At 37.4% G+C, this 14723-nt stretch overlaps 1 protein-coding gene across 23 annotated transcripts in view; it reads right to left on the reverse strand.

Annotated features, from left to right (window-relative positions):
- EPB41L2 (erythrocyte membrane protein band 4.1 like 2) overlaps positions 1-14723 on the reverse strand; it is a 117347-nt gene that overhangs the window by 20318 nt on the left and 82306 nt on the right. For 17 of the 23 annotated variants that reach the window (XM_017828413.1, XM_017828472.1, XM_017828517.1 and 14 more), the window contains 4 exons: positions 13972-14069; positions 8576-8748; positions 5474-5649; positions 989-1051 (listed from right to left, as the gene is read on the reverse strand). In XM_017828413.1, coding sequence (XP_017683902.1) covers positions 989-1051; positions 5474-5649; positions 8576-8748; positions 13972-14069 — 510 coding nt within the window. Of the gene's footprint in view, positions 1-988; positions 1052-1275; positions 1309-3246; positions 3895-5473; positions 5650-8575; positions 8749-13971; positions 14070-14723 lie in introns of all 23 variants that reach the window. The other 6 variants (XM_017828537.1, XM_017828489.1, XM_017828527.1 and 3 more) reach the window with 2 other exon arrangements.

Raw genomic sequence — 14723 nt, forward strand, 5'->3', positions numbered from 1 at the left:
GATCAAAAGCTGCAAAAAGCCATAAAACATTAGTTGGGTTACTGGGATCCATACAACTCCATTTTACTGAACAAAACCACTGACTTTTAAAGAGACCGTTTTTGTGACAAAGGGAATTATTTATAGCCCCATCTGGATGAATGAAGACAGCAGCAGAATTTTCTAAAATATCTTCAGTTATTAGCTTAAGTTATTAACTACAAGTTAAATTATACTGATTATAACTACAGACAGTCTCTGATTAAATAATTGAGATTAGCAGTCTATGTGAAAATTCTTATAATAAAAATCTCTACTTCAGTGACTAAGCATTACTCATGAACATACTGTTCATAGCACTTGGCTGTTGTGCATCTTCAGTGAAAGCCAACCTTCAGGAAGCAAAAATTTATTTTTTGTTTTTCAAATGGAAGTAAAGCCAAGATTTCAGAAGATAATTAAACATTACTTTTGAATAGCTGATCCTTGCATCATTTCTCAATGCTCCTAAAATCAATGAGTGTCAGAACCAGAACTAGTTTTCTATACTTCTATGCTTGACCCTTACTAAGTCCTTTTATTCAGCTAATGTATTTGATAAAGGTTGATTAAACTGGCAAAAGCTAGAAACCCTGCTCACAGAAGATGCATACACTGAGAAGCAATGTACAAAAATCCATTTAGAACTGTGAATTGGACCCATGTGTTTGCTTTATCTAAATAGGGCTATTATTCCCAGTTGCCACCTTGAAGACATCTTGCAAAAATATACAAATATACATTCAAGGTTCAAGATGAGGTTTTGTTGTGGGTTTTTTTGGATTTGTTTGTTTATTTTTTTTTTTTTAATTTAAACTCAGAAACTAGAATGATAACATGCAACATTTCCAAGCTGGTTTTCCCCATGCACTTCATGCACTGTGTCCATAACAGCCTGCAAGTGACCTCCCATCCCATGCAGCCTGGCAGCCCGTGAGAATGGAGAGTATTTTTCGCATTACATACAAACCTCCAACATTAAATTGCTATGTCTGACATAAATATTTTCCCCGTCTACTCTCAAGGAATTGATCTGTGAAATTAAACCACATACAAAAAAAAAAAAAGAAACATAAAATAGACCAGCAAATAAATAAAAAAGGACCCTTATAATCAGATAGTTAAAAAAAGGAAATAAAATGGTTAGGTGAAAAGGCACTATACAGACAGAACCCACAGAAAATTTAGGGTGCTAACAAGGCAGGCAGCTACGGTCAAGTTCAATTGTAAAAAAGTAACCACAAAAAAACCAACCACCTTCTGCTGTGCTTCCTCCTCTTCGTATTCCACCTATGTGAGCACATGACAAATTATCAAGAAAAGGAAGTGTTAACATATGCTTACAGACTAACACAGAGGCTTCATCTCTTTGTAAATGCTGCAAAGCGTGCTGTATTTACAGACCTTTACTGTTTCGGCCCCAGATGTCGAAATTAAGCGACTTTGGTCTTCTTTCACCTACATTGTTGTAGAATGGCTGAAGTAATTTTTGGCACAAGCGACATGAAAAATGGAAGTTTCACCCTGCGTCCCTTTCTTGATGTACTTTTTAAGTGTTTCTCAGGTGAAAATTTAAGAATGAGTAACAAAGAAAAATGATATGCATAATTTCTATGGTAAGCAACTGAAATTCTGCAACAAGTTGATGGGAAAATGGAATCTAATCCAGGAGTTCTTTTGGGAAAAGTCTAGGGTTCAAGTCAAACATTTGAATACTGTATCTACAAACTGTCTCAATATTTTAGGAATGTTGCTGTCTTGGGATTAGTTATTTACACCCCTCTCCTCCTTTTTAGGTGAGTATATTCCTTCTTAAACTGAAATGCACTCTGTTGGAAATGGTAGCTAATCTTCATATCTTCTCTCCAAGTATTCTGAATGCCTTAAGGAACAGCATCCTTTAAAAAGCAAACCACTTCCCAGGCTTTCCACAAATACAAATATCAACTGCTCAGATTAGAAAAGATGCATGTCGAAGTCAACACTCTGCAAGTACGTAAATCTGAAGAGAGGTTTACTTACTGCTCATACTGTTGTATTTTGGATTCTGTGTGAATGCACATTTTTGCATTTTTATTAATTTCTGACTTATCTTGAGTTCTGTTTTCTGTAACTTTATGTTACGAATTATGGATTGAATTAGGTTACAGAAACATTGAGAAAATCTTTACAGTCACGTTTTTCATTATTTTAAAAACTTAGACTGGTGTTATAATGACATCATATCATATTTACTGTGTTTTTAACATGTACATCCGTTTAGCAAACTTTGTTAAATGTATCATTAAACAGGCCCTCCTCCTTTTTGGTTCTATAATATTCGGTTTCACATTTCCTGTGAGATTAAAATAAAAGACCTTTTCCTAGTGCTGTAACATGCGCAGCAGACGTAAGGAAAGGAGGCATTTTGTCAGCCATTCCAGATGATCAGAGCAACATATCAATGTGACTGAGGCTTCTGTACAGCAATTTTAGCAGTGTATTCCAAAGAATGTTCAGACTTCAGTGATTCAATCTGACACAAACTGCAATTCCAGCTAATGAATGAAATCAGTCTCCACCTTAACTGCTGCTAGAAATTAATCAAAGCATGTAAAAAAAGAAAAAGTGCCATGGACAGACTCAACTTTGCACACAGCCTTGTAGAGCTGAAACATCTGAAATCTGGAATAACAAAAAACGGATTTGCTGATTTTAAAGTATTCACAGTTTTCTGATTTCAGCTTTTAGGAATTTGATTTTTCAGATCTAAACAGAACTCTGGAGATGTGCATTCCAATCAATGCACCCGGAAGACATGCATTTTAAAACAAATTGATAGTGCAAGTAGAACTTGCAAATAGTATCAAACAATAACATATCTGTTATTACACAGAGGACTTTCGGTATTCAGATTTATGGTCTCGTAAACATTTTGAACTACAAAGCAAGTCCACCTGCAGCTCAGTATCTGTAGAACTGAATGAAATTATGCATGCTGAAGGAAATCAGGCAGAAAAACCACAAGCAAAAAATTATTGACTAAAAATCCCACGATGGCAATTTTTCACAAAGAAGATACAGATATACACATGTGCGTGCATGTGTGTGTGTATTTATATATATATTTACAGGCATGTACATAGACATATCTCTATACTAGGAAGTGTGCAAAACTGAGCAAGCCTTGGGAAAACAAGCCTAAAAGCCATGTGCAAGTGTCAACATTTAAGCCACAAAATTACACACCTCCTCTTCCTCTGCTTTGTCATTCAGGTCACTGCCATTAGAGCCACTAAAGGAGGTCGCTTTTGGCTCCAGGTAGCAGAGGGACAGAGCAAGAGGAAGGGAAAATGTGAGTGAAAAAGGAATAGACTGGAAAGCAGACAGAAGCAGCACAAAGATAAGGAGAAAAGAGGGGATGAAGGAAGGAGAGGTAATAGGAATATAGTGCTGAAGGCCAGGTGGGAGGAAAGAGATGCAAACATCAGGAAGGCTAGGAAAAGTAATATAGCCATCCTCATCAAGCAGCGAACGGAAACTAAAAGAAAGGCACCTGAAGAAGCTGAATGAGACACACAGCTCAGTGCTTTTGTAGTCATTTGTATGGATTTTTCCCTCAACAGCAGGGGAGCCTCGACTAGCTAGGGGTCTCATAGATTCAAAGATATTATTTGGTGAAGCTGTTTTAGTTTTATTATGATCTGATGTTTGTTCTACTGAACTGCAATCTGAAATGTCTGGGATGGTAAGGAGGGGCTCTCCAAAGGAATCTTCCTCTGAAATATCTGAAAGCATGTCTATCTCACGGACAGGTGACAAGTTTGTATGATGAGATGACACAGAATGGATGGGTAGTGATGACGGGTGTATGTGAGTGAGCTGAAGAAAAAAATTCTGTGCACAGTGGAAAATGAAAGCACAACAAAAAATGCAAGTTTGAAGGCACGTGAAGAGGGAAAAAAAAGAAATTATTAGTTAGTGAAAACTTTTACTTAGAAGAAGGGATAGTTCTACTAAAGCAATAGAAATAAAAACAAAAATTTCCTTGTGTTTTATAAGCAGCCAACTTGTTTACTTCTGTGAATTATGAAAGGAACCCATTACAAATCTTTTGTTCTCAGGCTGTGAAGAACTGTGCACTTTTGAACTGTAATAGTCACAAAACAGATGGAAGCAGACAGACATTCAAAGCTTTGGCAGAAAGGTCAGAGGACAGTGCAGTACACAAAAGGCAAACTGGTATTTGATTCTTGGGTTTATAACTATTTTCTCTAAGACTTTAAGAGAGCCAGAAAGAAAAAAGAAAGATCTGTGCTAGGGAAAAAAGAAAGCTGTTCACAGAATAGGCATGTGTAACAAACATTACTGAACAGCTTCCTGGAACAACTTCCTGAAATACTGCCTCTTTTTTTTTCTCCTCTCCTCTGATTAAAATATTGAAAGATACCCAAACAAGGGAGTATCACCATTATCAAGCCCAAAGGCAAAACATAGTCATTTATTTTACCATCTTTCTCGCATGAAGAAACTGTGTGTCTTTTTTCTAGGCTAATTCAAAAGTATTTCAACTTTCCAGCAAACAAAAAAAATGCCACTACGGTATTGTTGTCTTCCTAGACTTGAATGCAGTGGAAACATATGAACTGTACAGAGAAACTCAGCAGTCTCGCTAGGAATAAAATGGGTAGCTAACTTGCAAAGATGTTTGAAGACAAAATTACTCTTTAAATATTAAAATAAGTTCTGGAGAATTGCTGAAAAAGAAATTATCCGTAAGAGAGAAAGAGCAGCAGATTTTAGTTGACACTTTAGGAGAAAATTTTTACATCAAATCATACAAAATCTAAATTTAATTTTTTGACCTATTTCCCTTTTAGCTCAAACAAACAAGACAAGTAAATGCGTGCAACAGGAACAGATCACAGTACTCAACTTTTCACAGAAATCTACACCTTAGTCAACATACAAATTTTTAAAGGATGAAATAATTCTGCAAATGGTTACTAAAATAATACTATTATTTTACTATTATGGTAATTAAATTCAGTCATAATATCTCCAACTTTGTAGCTGGGTGTATGTTGTAGAATGTAGAAAATTCTGTAGTTTGTAGAATGTACACACCTGTGGATATATATTAGCATTTCTTTTTAAAATCTGAACAAACTAAGGAAATTAATAACATTATTTACCCTTTGAAAGAGTTATTCAAGAACTCATGCAAGCTTACTAAGAATTCAAATTACATGTATAGCAATAAAAGAAACCCTAGCTCAATGCCATTTAGAAGTTTGTATTCTCTTTTGCTTACATACACTTACGTGAAGGTAAACCCACAGAAAGGACTTGAAAATTTTACTTGAATATTTTAATATGATGTTCCGTATGATGTTCAGAAGCAATAGACACTAAATAACCACACATGGACAAAGACCACATGAACAAATAATTTTGGTGTGAAAGTCAGCCATACCTTTCCATCCTGAGTCAATTCTAATTGTGGAGTTTTGACTGGGCTTCCATCTTCTCTGCCACCTTCTTTTAAATTAGCCTGACCAGCAGCTTCAGTGTCAATGATTTTATCTCCAGCAGCCTGGCCTCCAGTAGCAGAGAAGTCTCTTAGACTTTGGTCTGAGATACCCATAGGAGCTATTGGAGAACAAAATAATTTTGGTTAATTGGGGTAAGTTGAAACATTTTGGATTTAAGTCTTCTTAACAAAAGTGGTTTATGATGATGTCAGCAATGAGTAATACAAACTACTTACTGAGTGATACAATATTTGTCAGCTTCTTGGCTTTATAAAAAGTCTGTGGTTCCCATTGCACTGATATGAACAGCAATGTGCCCTCGTCATAAAATGTGCACTTACTATGCAAGGGGAAAAAACCCTCACATTGTCAAACAGGTATTTATCAACTTCTTGATTAGTCTTGGAAAATAAACTGAAGGTATTGTTCTTTGGACTGTGTAAATCCCCATAAAAAAATAAGAAATAAGCAACAGTATTTTGTGGAAATCCACTATTTGAGAGGACTACTTTAATGCAATGTAGAAATAGCTATGCATATAACTGTAACAGTATTTTTCGTTGGAACCTTAGCAAAACTGCACAAAGGGCTCGGTGAGAGTAAGAGCTTCCCTCTACATGCTGTCAAAAAATGGAAAGTGGAAATACTAAATATGTACACTTGAATATAGTCAAAGCACAAGGGAGTGAAAAGCCTTAAACGAGGGGTGTTTTCCTCTTATTTGATTCAGAGTAATAGGATTGATGAGAAGGATGGCTCTTTTTTTTAAATCATGATGACTGGCTTAGTCAAAATAGTAGTAATGAAATAGAGGACAATTAAATTAAATTAAGGAGCTTTAATAAACACAACTTTGATATAAACTTAATTAATTTAGTAATGTCCTATAATACCTCCATATGCCTTTGCTTTACAAAGCCAAGGTGCAAAAAGTTGAGAGGAAGAGGTGTTTCTTGGAGTACCTTTGAGGGATATCCTCTTCTGAAAAGTCTGAGCTCCATACCAGAGATGCCCTTAAGCTGCAGAGAAGACAAAACCAGCTAATGGAAAATGTGGCATTTGAGATGTTAGGCTTTCAGGGGGCCTCTATAAGTAGTAAGTTCTGCAACTTAAGCTTCTGATCCCTTCTTGGGTGCAAATAGAGCATTTTTTGGGTGTACATCCCTGAAGTTCCAGAAGTAACTTTTGAAAAATCACAGAGTAACTTAGGTTGGAAGGAATATCCAGAGGTCAGCTAGTCCAAACTCCTGTTCAGAGAACGTCCAGTTAAACCAGGTTGCTCAGGGACTTGTCCAGTTGAGTTTTGAGCATGTCCAAGGTATTTTTTAAACAAAGAAACAAAAATTTCTTACTTGTAACTGAAATTTGCTGTGTCTTAAGTTGCAGGCAGTCCCCCCTGCCTTATCACTGGGCACCTCCAAGAAACACAACTCTGTCTTTATGTTCCCTGTCAGTAGCTGTAAACAGCAATGTCACTACAGCCTTCTTCTATTAAAGCTGAAAGATCACAGTTCCCACAGCCTCTCCTCATATATCACAGGCTCCTGGCCAGCTTTGTGGCACTTACTGGGCTCCTTGTAATATGTCACTGACCATCTAATACTGTAGAACCCAAAGACAGACACGGTATTTCAGGTATGGTCTTCACGAAGTACTGAATAGAGAGGGATAATAATTTCTTCTAATATGCCAGCTGTGCTCTTGCTAAATACAATCCAGGATACAGTCGGCCTTCTTTGCTTTAAGGGCACAGTCGTGTTGACTCATGTTCAACTTGTTCCGTGGGAATCCTCAGATCCTTTTGTGCAAAGCTGCTTTCAGAGCAATGTTTCATGACGTTCAAAATTTTGACTGTGATGCTTCTGTAAGAGTGAAAGTTTGGGCCTGAACACACGTGCACACACACCTGTATTCTGTAGATGATGTACAACGGATCACAGAAAGTCTTGATTATACAACCTCTGAGAGCTGGGAAGAATTTAAATTGTTTCTAACCAAAAGAAGAGGAGGAACTAAACCAGAGTCAGACAGTAACACTGATGTGGTGACAAGACTTTTGGTTGCCACATGGACTCATCACATGCTGTCAGTGCAAGCATGTTTGCCTCTTATTTTTACTTTGGTTCTCAGAAGATAAGACTTCGTAGGTATCCCAAGCAAGTGTCAGAGTTTGTTCATTTGTCATAGTATAGAAGAATGAATATTTGCAGAAGCAGAACTCTTGTAAGTAGAAGATTTTTTAAGAAAATAAGGTGCGATTGACAGCTCAGTTGTAGCTAAACTTACATCATTGTTATGGTTCACTTTTATTCCAGTGAAGCTTCATGTTATTTGCTGAAGAGTTATTCTATTATCTATCATTACAGAAGTCATTTAGAGTAAGACATGTGCTTATACATCTCTCACACATACTGCTGGCATACTTGCCTTTGAAAAGAATGCCTGTTTCCAATAAAGGAAACCAGACGGTATTTCTGCTCAAAGAAACCAAACTCTAGTAATGACAAAAAAACCCCAAAACCTTTAGCTATTTGAAGTCAACATAAATTTTTTTAACTAAACACTAAGGTATTGAATAAATATACAAGAATAGCAATATACTGAACTAAATGATAGAAAACTAGGAAAAAAAACTTGTTCATCCTTTTATTTTTATTGTAGAGGCACTCAGGCCAACCTAGATCCCAAAAGATGCCACTGACCAAACAATTCTGATTAACAGCCTATAATGCATGCCTATCCCATAAAAAAAAGATATGAGTAGTGTACATGGATGCTATGTACCCAGTATAGAACTCTCCATATATTCACAGCAGTGCCATACAATTTAGGCAGAGACTTCACTTATTGTGTAGGTCCCCTAACACTGATAAATACACAAAGTGGCTACTCCTCATACATCACCCATTAGAAACTGAAATTCATAAATTTTGTCAGTTGACCTTCTGGCCATCCATAATGTCGATATTTTTGAATGTTGGTCAGATCAGAGTGACAGCACACAATGTAATCATTACACTGAAAAAATATGTCAAATTTCATACCTCCATCAAGGCTTCTGGAAACACGTTTGCTTGACGTGCGTTCAAAGTACGGAGCTGGTCTGTCTATGAGGTTGCTTGCCTGCCGTGTCTGTGCTTGCGTACGTCCACTGTAGCGGAACTTGGAACCCAAGGTTAGAAACTTTGCTTTTGGAGGCTGTTCCGGTGATACAAGTCTAGAAAGAAAGTATGAGGAAAGTCAGTTAAAAGGGCTTTATTTTAGGTATTTAATTAGGTACTTCAAAGCTAGTTATTGTATTCCAGCTTCAGTCCATGTGCATAATTTGTGGTCTCCAAGAAAGGATTCTACTGCAAACTCTTCAAAGACCTTCCAAAACAATGCATGTTATTTACTATTTGCAGTTGGAGTTGAAGTGACACTGATAACCATCACATTTTTCCACAGTATGACTAAGCATCTGGGATTCTCATGGTGCTATCTTGGTTAAATTGTATTTTTTTGCAGAAAGCCAAGGCCATTATAGGTCCATGCAGAATACCTCTCAGATCTCTCTCCCTAGAATGTTACTTATAGTAAAAACTGTACGTTTCACTTCCACTGTCTTTCCTGTATTCTGAGGTACCAATACAGCACTTGTTCCTCAAAGTTAGGGAATAGCATCTCAAAGTTGTATAGAATGCTGTATCAAATGCAAAAAGCCTGAGATGGCTGGAGAGTTGTGACCCAACAGTAAGTAGCCTAACAGTTTACAGTCAGACTGGTTTCTTCACAAAGTCATTTATACATTTACATAGGTTGATGTTTGCTGGATATAAGGAGTGGGGGGGAAAAACATACTGCGAAAGGGGTGAAAAAGAGCTTCAGTTACTTGTACTGTTAATGCTGGGTATGTATGTTTGTACCTTAAATATTGGAGTCAATGTCAAGAAAGTCCAAGTACCAATGTGGCAGAATTGGCTGTAAGAGATTCTGTTTTGTTCCCCCAGGTTTTGACATCACATGAATTTGAAGAGGTCCTCTATACCTCCCTGAATTTCCTTTAGTCTGAGGATTTCGAAGTTCATATTCATCTAACCCTCATGGGTTGTACTTTGTTTCTGAAATCTGAGCCATCAACTGCAACACTGAGGATACTGTTTGTACCTGTGCCATCCTTGTTGACAAGATAAACAGTCATCACTGCAAGAACTCTTCCCAGTCCCCACTTCTCTGGCAAGGCCTTTGATGTCATTTCCTGGATCAATGTAATGCTGCAAATACATGCTCACCTAGCACGGCAGTCTCCATGGCCTATTCTCTCTTTGTATAGAACTATCAGATTATTGCAAATAGAGCTTTCTGATTTGAGGATCTGCAAAGAATGAGCAGCTCACTGAACATCAGCTTCTTTCAAGCAGAACCAGCAATTACTGTGCCCTTTGCACTGAGGACGGCACAGATTAGCAAGCGAGACTTCAGAGTATGCTGACTTTGTTCTCTTCTTTTGAAGCATTTGCACAGGAATATCTGTGTCAGTGGAATCTGATCAACATATGTTAAAACAGTATCCAGTACTGGGTTCTGAGAACTATGACAGTTGTTCTAAAGATATGTCAGTAAAATTGAAGAGTTTTCAGATACCTAGCAAAAAGACTGAGCTACTATGGTGAGTTGACCCTGGCTGGATACGAGAGTCCCACCAAAGCCACTCCCCTTTCTCAGCTGGACCAGAGAGAAAAAGATACAACAAGAAGCTCATTGGTCAAGATGTCATCATGAGCTAAACAGACTTGACTTGGGGAAGAATTAATTGAATTTATTATCAACCAAATCAGAGTAGGATAATGAGAAATAAACCCAATCTTAAAAATACCTTCCCCCTCACTTCTCTTCTTTTTCCCAGGCTTACTTTTTACTCCTAATTTGCTCTACCTCCTCCTCACCAGCAGGGCAGGAGGACAGGGAATAGAGGCTGTGGTCAATTCATCACACACATCAGTGTCTCTGACGCTCCCTTCTCATAGGGGGCAGGACTCCTCACGCCCTTCTTCCAGAGTAGGGTTCCTCCAATGGGAGTCAGTCCTCCAGGAAAGTCCCAATATGAGCCCTTCTCACAGGCTGGAGTTCTTCAAAAACAACTCCAGCAAGGGTCCCTGCCACAGGGTGCAGTCCTTCAAAGAACGGGCTGTTCCATAATGGGTTCCCCATGCCATCAAAAGTCCTGCCAGCAAACCTTCCTCAGTGCAGGGTCTCAGCCTCCTTCAGGCATCCCTCTGTTCCAGCATGGGGTCCTTCACCAGCTGCAGGCGCATGTTTGCTCCACCATGGACCTCCATGGGTTGCAGGGTGATAGCCTGCCTCACCATGGTCTGCACCAAGGGCTGCAGGGGAATCTCTGCTCTGGCACCTGGAGCATCTCTTCCTCCTTCTTCATTGACCTTGGGGTCAGCACAGTTGCTTCCCTCACATATTCTCAGTCCTCTCCCCAGCTGCCACTGCTGTTGCACAGTAGCTTTTTCCCCTTCTTAAATACATCAACACTGTCACCAATGGGCTCAGCCTTGGCCAGCAGCAGGTTCATCTTAGAGCTAATGCAAGACAGCTCTGTCAGACATAAGGGAAGTTTCTGGAGCTTCTCACAGAAGCCACCCTTGTAGCCCCCCCACTACCAAAACCTTGCCATGCAAACAGTACAGCTCAGTAGATTACCATTTTCTCTAAGAGAGTGTGTTTATGGCTTTGCAATAGCACTAGCCAGAAGGATCCAATCCCCCATGCCTAAGGTGCACAGGCACACACCTGAATCTTAATCTGTTCCAACACATCTTTAAAGAAAACAGTTCAAGACAAACTTATCCACCCTTCTGAAGTAAGGCCGCTTATGTAATAAAATTGCAATTATCTGGAGCTTCACTTTCATTGCTTCTGTAAAACAGTCTTTCTCCCCATTATTTCCAAGAGAGAATGCATTATGCACTAAGAGGAAGAAGGCTAAAAGGGTTTTTCCAAGGTTCCTTCTGTTCTCGATTTTCCAGTTTTGGCAAGGCTACAGAATTAACTGCCATTTTTATCTTCCACCCTGCTGAGATAAACTTTTAATCTTTTAATGTGGAAAAAACAAGAGAACTAATTACTTCCTGATTAAGGGCACTTGAATGGATTTTTTGTATTACAGGCTTAATTACATAAAATAACTGAAAACTATGCTTTTACCACTTGATGGTATTCTGAGGAGACACAAACAATTGTGAAAATTTCAAATAAAATCCCATAAAGTGTAAATATAAGCAGGTTTCTGCACATGCTGGTTAAGATCCAGAGCTGCCAGCTGAGCTTACCTCAAAAGATTAATGTAGATATATACTCTGACTATATTTTTGAAGTAGATTGTTGCTCTTTGAAAATGGTACTGGAATCCCATGAGTTTGAGCTGATAATAAGTGAATACCATGCCTTTTGGTTGTCATTTTCAATATTTCAATATTTCATTGCAACTTTCTAAAATAACTTCATATATTGGCTGAATTTCCTACACATAAGAAAATCTATCTTAAGGTGGTTATTTGAGAAAAACTGAAACATTACATAAGACAACACAAGGAATCTTACCATGTTATACAGGGCATGCTAAGAAATTTGAAAGCTAAAAATATACATCTAAACTGTATACAATTTACTGTGGCATCATACACAAGCTTTACACACTGCAGCAATTGCTTTCTGCTTTTTATCTTTGGAGGAGAAGAGAGCTGGATTTATTTTACTGTTTTTAAATCGGGATGAGACGTTCTGAGGATTTTCCATCAAATGACATCAGTGGAGTATATGGATTTTACAGAATGGTTGAAGTATTTATTACATAATTCTTGTTGTAATGTCATTCCTGGTTAGGAAAAGCCACTTCTGATTGGAATAAAATCCACTTATTTTTATTATGTCAGAATTTCTGTAATAAGATCATCTCATACCTATTAATGCTCCTGAAAACTTTCATACTTGCAAATGGTAGTGGTCAGTTTAGGATTTTTGACTTGAATAAGATTTGTTTTTTCTTTACTCAGGTCTATTTTATTACTATAAAACTAGGTTATACAGTTTACCAGCAAAGTAAATCACTGCATGAGTTATTTGAAGAGTATCGATAAAAACTTTTCATTGTGCACAGAACTGCATGCTATTTATAGTAATGGACACCAGCCAAAGCAGACTTCAAATGTTCAAGAAGAATAGAATGCTTGATTATGTTAATTAACATAGCTAATGAATTCTATCAACATGAAAAAAAAAAATCTCTGATCGGGATTTAAAATAGAAGTGCTTCTAAATTAAGCATTTGAAGACTGATTTATGCTGAAATTTGCCAATATCAGAATAAATTCCAACATTGCATTCAAGATTATGCTACATTCAATGAAAATCTGAATACTGAAAGCCATCCAATAAGACAGTTCCAGTAATCAACTACTTAGGTCTCCTGGTCTCCAAGTTTTCTGAAGTTCTCAATCTAGCAAGTATATTCAGTAACAGGATTGCATCTACCTTAAAACACAACTTCTTTTTTAAAACAAACAGGCTACTGATAGAGAAAGCTTACCCTTTACATACCCTAGTTACTGTGCTTTAAAGTAAGAAACTCAGATTTAATGCCTATCCAATCCATAAGAGATTCAACCTACATCTGTGACTCCTAGGCTGCATGGGGCACATGCACTCCCTCATGGAATGTGTGTTATTATAAAAATCAAATGAAGATTCTTTAATTTCCTTTTCCCTGGAAGAAGCAGACTGTGGCTTGTTGTCAAGTGCTCATTTACAAATAGTTGATAGTTTCAATGACCAATTCAGAGTTTTTTGGTGTTCCTCATTTGCTGGGGAAAAAAATGCAGACTATAAACAATAGTCTATTTTTAAAGTGATTATCTTCTTCGAGGAATGACTGTGAACTCAGCCCAGCTCATAAATAAGGAAAAACTCAGCTGTAAGCATTTACACTCAGCAGAATATTCAAGTTAATTGAATATTACCATTAAAGCTAATTGAATGAAGATTACTGTCAAGCCCTGAGAGCTTCTTGTGAAGATGTAGAGTAGCTTTCTAGATGGTCATTCTGCAGAGTCAGTCTCTCAGGAAATCTTATAACAGAACCATAGAATGAGTCCGGTTGGAAGGGACCACGATCGGTCATCCAGAAAACTCTTGAATATCTCCAGAGATGGACAATCACTTGTTTAGTTCCATCCTGTTAGCACTCTGAAAGTTTTGATAAAGCAGTTAATTGTACTTGAGACTTTAAGAATTGGTAATTTGGAGTCAGTGATTGTCAGGGTGTCTTCTAAGAAGTGTTACTGGACTGAAAAATTAGTGGCAAAGATGGGGGAGATCTCTACTTTCCTCATACCCTTTTTAAAATGGGGGAGTATACCTTGTTAAGTGGGGGAAGCAGAGAATTATCATTTACCTGAAGAAAGTATGGTGCTCCACACAAACCTTCCATAACCTTTTAGCAGCCCGGTGGTTTGGCAGTTTGAACCCAATAGTGCTCTCAAACTGTTCCAGCTAGAAAGAATCCACAAATAAATTAACACATTTCCTTAAGCTGGCTATTAATTAATAGGTAGAGTTCAGATAGTTCCATTACTGTATCAAGCTGTAACATTCTTGTCATGAGGCTTCATAAGATTAAAAAAACATAAATCTAAAAAAGATCAGAATTTCCAGCCTTTTAAAAGAATTATACTTGTTGGGCTAAGTCATAATGGGTAATAATCACATAATCACTTCCTAATCTGTACTAATGATTCTTGAGAAATCCAGTAATACTTCAGTGTTCCTTGCTGATTTTCTGACTAGTTGACCAATGTACTTAAACTGCATGAAGCAATGGTACTGCAGGATGTGCTGCACACTTTCCTTGGATTTAATAAGAGTCTGAAATACATACTGCAGTGTTAAGATTATATGATCTGTTTCACTGTATAACAGTTTCTTAGCAAAAGTATTTCATCTATGCACACCATCAGGAACTGCAAGAACAATACATCTGTGTTCCAAAACTTACAAAACTACAATGCTAGTATTGTAAAACTGGTATGACTTCTCTTTTGTTTTATTTATTCACACAGTAAAAGCTACCTTAAATATTTTAGAGAGTAATCTGAAAAAAGTATTACAGTGTTTGAAATTTTTTTTTTTGTTAAATTTCCAGTTACA

Source organism: Lepidothrix coronata, unplaced genomic scaffold, assembly GCF_001604755.1.
Source record: "Lepidothrix coronata isolate B3197 unplaced genomic scaffold, Lepidothrix_coronata-1.0 Scaffold5, whole genome shotgun sequence".
Taxonomy (NCBI): Eukaryota; Metazoa; Chordata; class Aves; order Passeriformes; family Pipridae; genus Lepidothrix; species Lepidothrix coronata.